The sequence below is a fragment of the Octopus bimaculoides genome, chromosome 12, assembly GCF_046866305.1.
Source record: "Octopus bimaculoides isolate indiv1 chromosome 12, ASM4686630v1, whole genome shotgun sequence".
Lineage (NCBI taxonomy): Eukaryota > Metazoa > Mollusca > Cephalopoda > Octopoda > Octopodidae > Octopus > Octopus bimaculoides.
Window position 1 is genome coordinate 62,392,364 of NC_142939.1, and position 8,164 is coordinate 62,400,527.

The 8,164-nt window shown below is 34.8% G+C and overlaps 1 protein-coding gene across 5 annotated transcripts; it reads right to left on the reverse strand.

Moving 5' to 3' along the window:
• Positions 1-3,219: 3,219 nt before the first annotated feature.
• Positions 3,220-6,297, reverse strand: LOC149133114 (immediate early response 3-interacting protein 1-like). 5 transcript variants are annotated; one of them, XR_016243872.1, is made up of 3 exons: positions 6,146-6,297; positions 5,167-5,265; positions 3,220-4,512 (listed from the first exon to the last, which is right to left on the reverse strand). XR_016243872.1 is itself a non-coding variant. In XM_089361184.1 (3 exons), the coding sequence occupies exons 1-3, from the start codon at positions 5,491-5,493 to the stop codon at positions 4,457-4,459; spliced, it is 180 nt and encodes a 59-aa protein (XP_089217310.1). In that variant the 5' UTR covers positions 5,494-5,687; the 3' UTR covers positions 3,220-4,456. The 5 variants fall into 5 exon arrangements, 1 of the variants encoding a protein (XP_089217310.1); XR_016243873.1 differs by having other exon boundaries at positions 6,150-6,281; XR_016243874.1 differs by lacking the exon at positions 6,146-6,297 and adding an exon at positions 5,797-6,079.
• Positions 6,298-8,164: the final 1,867 nt, after the last annotated feature.

The window sequence follows — 8,164 nt, forward strand, 5'->3', positions numbered from 1 at the left end:
TGTGTCTTGGCTTTATTGATGTCTTTTTCCATGATTGATAATTCAATGGGGCATACTTTCTTCAGCTAGACCTCTCTCTTCCTCTCACTAAACCTTCACTTGTTTCCAAGAGGTACAATAATTTCCCCAGTCTACAATACAATGACCAGCCTGAGAGACTGGAGGCAAACTATTAATGAACCATTTGCGTACAAAGATTGTACATGCTTAGAAGCCTCGGCATGCTATTGCAACATTGACTTTGGATAGACCAAAGCCTTGCGAATGAAACAAAGTGGACAAAAACTCTAGAAGTAGAAATGGTTGGTGAATCAGAGCATGAACAAAAATACCTTGAAGTATTTAGCCCTGTGTAAAGCAGCAAGCTGGCTGAATAGTACGCTGGGTAAAAATGTTTAGTGACAATTTGTATATCTTTACACTAGAAATTCAAATTCCATTGAGGCCAAATTTTCCTTTTCGCTCTTTCAGGGTCAGAGCACCAGTTGAACATATGTTGATGTAATCTACTTATCCCTCCTCCCCCTTACTGGCCTTAGGCTAAATATTTTCAAATTTTAGTATGAGTAAGGTGCCAAGTTAACAATTGTTGACATGGTTAGTGGCATTTCATCTGTCTTTATTTTGAGTTCAAATTCTGATGTTGATTATGCCTTTCATCTTTCTGGGATCAATCAAATAAGGACCAGTTGAACACTGGGAGATGATGTAATCGACATACACCCACCCATTAATTGCTGGCCTTGTCAAAACTTGAAATCAATATTTAGTCTGAGTTATGTACCGTCTACACCAAAGGGGAAATATTTAGTCTTAAGTACTGTTCTAAATGATGTAAGGAGCAGGGTGTGTGAAAAGCTAAATAGAATTAACCAAAACCCTTGAAAGCAGTTCCCCAGTATGACCCACAGAGTAAAAATAACAAAATAAAATAGTGTTAAGCTAACCAAATGAATAAGAACTAAAGCCCAAAACCAGGACTAGTGATGAGGAAGAAATATAGAAGTCTTGTCTTGGAGTAATGAAAAAAGAGGGTCTTAAATACTAAGTATTTTAAGTTTAGCACCAAGTCCACTCTGATCCAGCGGACACTAATCAAAAGCTTTGCGGCCACAACCTGCAAGCTGATGTTGACCATTCACCCATCAAACATGCACACTTTTAACGGATAAGGTGAGATTTGGTTGCTATTTCCAGCACATTGAGAAATCGCAAAGAATCCTTAAAGGGCATTTTGTTCTAGGTCTGTTTTTCTATGCAAGCTTGGGTTGAATGAATGTTTAGCGAGGCATTTCTACAGCCAGATGCTCTTCCTGTCACTTATTTTCCAAGTTAAGGGATTTTTATATTCCACTTCCTTTCAAAAGTACAAGCTACAAAGGGATCTGATCAGTTTTTGCAAAGACAGAGAATAGGCCAACGCATACAATGTGTCCACCTTCTATAATTTCTAATTCTACTCAGAAGGCATTATTTGGTCAAAAGCCATTGTAGAAGATGCTTTCTCAGTGTTATGCAGTGAGATAGAGCTTGAAACCATCTGGTTACAAAGCTAACAGTAACCACACGGCCATGACTGCCTGTTATTAGCCTGTAGTACACTGTAAGGGCATCGGGTCACTGAGTTTTCTCCCCTGCAGTAACAGGGGAGGGGGAATAAGTCTAAAGAAAATGCAATGTGCTAAAGATGAGGAAAAAATCATTTTACTTGCCAATGTAACTTTGGAAGCTATACTTTTGTTGCTATATCAGGAAATATAGCATATACATTCCAATAATTGTCCTTTCTACTTTAAGAATAAGGCCTGAAATTTTGGGGTAGAGAGCTTGTGGATTACATTTGAGCCCCAGTGCTCAGCTGCTACTTATTGCACTGACCAAGTCACAAAAGCAAAATTTGAAGGGAATTAGTAGTCATTTCCTTTGATTTCTCGACGGAAACAAATAGGAAGTAATACTTCCTGACCAAAGACAAGTGTTATTGGAAAAACAAACTCATCATTTTGCTATTAATATTTTCTATCTTTTTATATTTACCCCCACCAAAAGATGTAAGTCAAAGTTGACCTCATAGAATTTGAATTCAAAACAAAGATGGATGATATGCCACTAAGCATTTTGTCCAGTGTGCAAACAATCCTGCCAGCATATAGCTTAAATAAAAAAAATCAGCAACCGAGATGGCATTAATATCAAGAGGTAATATTTATCTCCACTTAAACATGGATGTTCTGTTAGAACAAACTATACTGTGGTAGTTACCATCAGAGAAACCCTCATATTGACTTCTGATGCAACTTTTACCAAATTTCTTGGTACTTGAACAAAAAGAAAAATATTTATTACCTTAAAGCAAGATTAAATAAAACACATTTTTGTTTTAAAACAGAACATTCTCCACGCTGGTTGATAACCATGGGTGACCAGCCATCCATAGAAAATAGGATTCCAAAGAATTGTCAAATGATAAAACTAACTCTACAAGGTCTTGCTTGGTTTCAATAAGAATTAAGGTCAATTTTAAGCCTTTTGATGCCATATTTCTACTAAAGTCATCACCTTCGTTTAATGTCCGTTTTTCCAAGCTCACGTGGGTTGAATAATTCATAGATGCAGATTTTTCTAGAACCAGGAGCCTTTCTTGTCACCAGCCTGTATCTGCTTCCATCTGTCTGTCTGTCTATCCCTATGCTTGTTATTGCATTGATGTCCCAAAAAAACCTCAGTATTTCATAATGTAGGAAGCAGTATTAAATAAACATAGCCATTTATGTATCATACTCTATGTAAGTAATCAGCGAAAGGCAATTTACAGCAGCATCATTTGTCCAGAAATAACATCTCGTATGGAGTGCTGTGTTTAAAAAACTCACTATGTATTGGAGGGAGGTAAAAATCATGCCAACAGCAGAAGCACTTTGGCCTCATTAAGCCTTGTCAATGACATGTTCTCACTGCCAAAAACATGCCTAGACAAGATGTGTCACCTTTAGTATATAAGAACAGTGTATTTGCTTATATATTATAAGTAATGTATTTGCAGTCATTTTACCAGCTGAGTGAACATGTATATTATTGAGATAAGTAGCAGAGTTAAGGACATACTTGTTAGGGTTGATATGATCAACAAAAGACCTTGACAAAAGATTGAGAATTGCAAAAAAGCAAAATAAAAGAAACTCAAAGAAAAAAAAAAATGCAATAATTAGAAAATCAATGAATTATAAGAGTCTTATTTAATATGAACAGATTTATTTTACATCCATTATTTTTACCTTGGAAACATCATGTTTCACCTTTTAGTTTTTAGACAAATTGTTTTTATGGCTGAATGTTGTTTTTTTTTTCTACCACTAACAACTTATCTCTTACCACCCAAAAGAGACTAAATTATTCAAAGAATTTAATGCCTTTAGTCTGTTTATATGGTGTCTGGAGGAAGCATGTAGTGCTGTGCCCCTAACCTTTTTAAGACACCTTTAGTTTGGTGATGTTCAATTTCATTAAACTAGTTGGAAGGGAGACCATTGCAAGAAGAATGTTTCAGAGAGACCTGGGGCATGAATTAGCCACTGTCTATTTAGTAAAGGGTTTGATGATTAAATCAATGATAGATATAAGAAGGACAGAGAGAGGTGAGCACACATAGTTGGTATTGCTTCAAGTTTAGAAGAGCAGAAGCTGTGGCAGAAAGAGACCAGAGCGCAACAGAAGGAGGTCATTTCAGGAAGTTTGAAGACAAATAGTTTTAACTTAACTTAAAAGTGAAGCCATTATATGTATGCATGCAGGGATGCAGAGATAACAAACTAGTTAATAAGTAAATATTTTGGAAAATATATAAAAATTCAAATCCAAAATAATAATTTTATCAGTAAATATTGCTGAAAATAACAAATAATTTCGTTGTTAGTGGATAAGCCATAAGAATATATTTTATGAAAGTTTCTGGAGAGAGAGTACAAAAAAAAAAAAAAAATTAAGAATTTAAAAAAAAAATTAACATTATTGTTTGGTATTTTTCTTTATGTGTTCTTTGGAAATGAAAATAATGCAATGCATTTTTGTAAAAAACACAGAATTAAAAAAAAATTAATATACACTAATAATCTTATTGCAACACAATAAAATGGCCCTTACACATTATGATTGTTAACAGAAACAGTAAAACATTGAAGCACCATGCAGTGGAAAATATACATATATATAAGTGTGTGTATATATATATATATATATATATATATATATATATATATAGTTATATATGTATCACTTCTACGACTGAAGAAATTTTAATTTTATATAGGATGTCAACGAGAAGTTAGTAGATAGTTCTTCATTGCTTTACCGTTACTGATGCAGCTGTTGTTGAATGCAATGGTCTTTGAAGAAGCTGTAGTGTTTGTTTCCTTCTGCATGATAAAGCTGAATGAACTTGCCACAGGTTAAAGAGTCCTTAACCGAATAGTAACTTAACAACGATTGTGAGTATATTTAAGCCAATCAGTGGAACTGAAAAAGAAAAGTAAGAATATAAAACCATTGATGATAAACTGAAAAATAAATTTTTGAGAAAAAAAATCTGTTCTGTTACAGAAAACAGTTTAAAAGTAATTTTAATTTCAATATTTCCTTTCAAAATGCTTTAATTTCAAATTTGGAGAGGGAAAAAAAATAAATAAATAAAACAGCCAAATGCATTTTTAGCAGGCATGGCTCTATGATTGTGGTGGTGGTTGGTTAAGAAGCTCACTTAGCAACAGTATGGTTTTGGGTTCAGTCCCATTGCACAGTATCTGAGGCAAGTGTGTTCAACTATAGACCTGGACCAAACAATGACTTATGAGTGCATTTGTTAGACGGATACTGTGTGGAAACCCTAATGTGCACGTGTGTGTCTGTGTGTGTGTGTGTGTGTGTGTATGTGTGCATGAGAGTTTGTATACTTGTGTGTCTTTTTGTTTGTCCATCATCACCATTTGATAACCAGTTTTGGTTTGTTTATTTCCCTGTAACTTAGAGGTAGAGTAAGTACCAGATTTTAAAGAATTAAAAATAACGAGAGTAATTTTAATTCCAAGAATTTCTTTCATTCATCAACATTATAATTATAAATAGTTATAATAAAAATAATAATGGAGAAGAAAAACTGAAAGTAACACTTACTTTTCATCACTGTTCGTATTGCTCTCACAAGGTTAATTAGTTGCGCTTTTATGCCTGGTTGTTCACCGAAACCTCTTTGTTCTGCTGTACCCCAACCAACTGAAAGACGAAACAGCCAAGACAAGATGTTATCAATATCTTATGTGAGATAGCCTTGATAAAATACGATATCAGTAAAGAACTGTGGTAAAATCAATCAACTACACCTTCTTCTGCCAATGATGTTAGAAATGAAAAACATGTAATGACTAAGAAATCAGACAAAATATCGTGATATCTAGTTATCTCCCTTTACTCCTTACCATGTATAGCTTTACAGCTCAGCATCTAATGATATAATTTCAAGTTTCATTTAACTCTTGTTCAATTTGAATACTCTCTTATGTTATTAACAGTGAGATGTAAGGCAAAGGAGACTGGCATAGACAGTAAAGAGTTAAGCGATTCTATACATAGAATCTAATTTGGTGATATATATATATATATATAAATTCAGAAGAGTGGTACAACAAGGCACCAATATTAACTGGAAAATAGCAATCGATATAATTACGACGCTATTGTATAGCTTCACTGCGTGTATACTGGCAAAAATGCGTGTGTGCAACACACATGAAAAATTTGTCTTACCTGTAGGAAGAACATTCGATAAATGGACAACCCAGAATCGGATAATGCAGGACCGGTTTCAGACCCTTCAAATACGTTTCACAACGTAAATCTGATCAGTCTTCATCAGCTGCATTGACCTAGACATTATTTCAAATGTTGCCACATCAATGCCAAGTATACTCGCCCGAACTTCCAGCCGTTAACAGAACTGAGAACAGTGAAGAAGTTATAAATGAAATATATTTCAATACAAATGTATTAATTTCCAGCAAAATAAAGCCCTATAAGGGTATATATATATATCTAAATAAATATATACATATATATTACAACAAAATTTTAAATAGAGTTATCCAAGGTTTCGCACCCACAAAGCCAAAGACTTGTGGACAGCTTGTCAGACTCTATATAAATACAAAATTTTAAAGTATCTTCGTCGCAGACGTGAGGAAACGCTCAGAACAAGAGGAATCCGAAAAAACGTTAATGAGAACGGGTTATTCCCCCTTAATCAGAAGAAGGAAAATAACTTTTATAGACTCGGAGAGGCCTAACGTGCAAACGTAAGTAACGCTTGAAGTGGGTACATTTAGAAAACACTTCTTTACGTCTGTTTAATGCGCCAGGTTTCTTATATAGTCCTTAAGACTTTTGGTTCTGATCGCGATGCAGATCTTGCAACAGCCACTTCCATTAGTATATAATTTAATCTCTCCGTTTGTCGTTAGGCCTCTCCGAGTCTCCAGAAAATTTTGTTGTAATAATTACTACTCTATTTTTTAGAGTGTGCTTCTTTCTGATATATGTTTTTTTTTTATTAACTATATATATAGAGATAGATTATATATATATCGTTGCCAGTGCCGCTGAACTGGCACCCGTGCAGGTGGCACGTAAAAGCACCCACTACACTCTCGGAGTGGTTGGCGTTAGGAAGGGCATCCAGCTGTAGAAACTCTGCCAAATCAGATTGGAGCCTGGTGTAACCACCTGGTTCACCAGTCCTCAGCCAAATCGTCCAACCCATGCTAGCATGGAAAGCTGACGTTAAACGATGATGATGATATAATATATATATATGTATATATATATAATAATATGTAGATTATATATATATATATATATATATATATATATATATATATATATATATATATATATATATATATATATATACAATATATATATATAATATATTATATATATAATATATATCATCATCGTTTAACGTCCGCTTTCCATGCTAGCATGGGTTGGACGATTTGGCTGAGGACTGGTGAAACCGGATGGCAACACCAGCCTCCAATTTGATTTGGCAGAGTTTCTACAGCTGGATGCCCTTCTTAACGCTAACCACTCAGAGAGTGTAGTGGGTGCTTTTACGTGTCACCCGCACGAAGGCCAGTCAGGCGGTACTGGCAACGGCCACGCTCAAAATGGTGTATTTTATGTGCCACCTGCACAAGAGCCAGTCCAGGGGCACTGGCAATGATCTCGCTCGAAAATCCTATGAAGGCCAGTCAGGCAGTACTGGCAACGGCCACGCTCAAATGGTGTATTTTATGTGCCACCCGCACAAGAGCCAGTCCAAATACATATACATACAGTTACACTTTCTCCATGAGAGTAGATAATTTTTTTTTCCACTACGTATTTGTAGCAGTTCAAATTTTACGATGATAGTACATACATTTTTCATTCCACAACGCATTTCATAAGTTTGTCCCAGTACAATGAACTCATACTTTGAATGCTTAAAATTCTTAAAAAATGAAACTATTTTACAAATCATAATATTTATTTCTTATTTACTGTTCATACAACATTTTGATGAACATCTATTCTAATTCAATATATATAATGAAAGAAAGATGCCCTTTCTTTCATTATATATATAAATACATATGCACACAACATAACTTTGGTTTGAAGCTATAATAGGAGACACTTTACCAAGGTGCCATGCAGTGAGACTGAACCTGAAATCTTGTGGTCACCAAGCAAACCTCTTAACCACACGGTCATGCCATAGATGAAAATATTAAATGTGTTTGTCTCTAGATATGATAATATTCCACTCCTACTTGGCTTTCAATACCAAAAGCAAAATGGCAAAGTACCAAGTATAAAGCATAGTTTTGCATTTGTTCCAAACCTCTGCATCTTGAGTTCTAATTCCCCTTGAGATCAACTTAGCTTTTCAACTTCTTGCAGTTATAAAATATCAGTCAAAAATGATAGATTGACAGAGTTGTGAGACCATCAGATGAAATTTTTTGCAGTGTCTATTCCAGCTCTTTGCACATTTTGTTGCCTAGTTTAATACCATCAGTTGATTCTTAGCTACTTTCAGCAGAGTTTACTCTGTTGCCAACATTCAATTCTG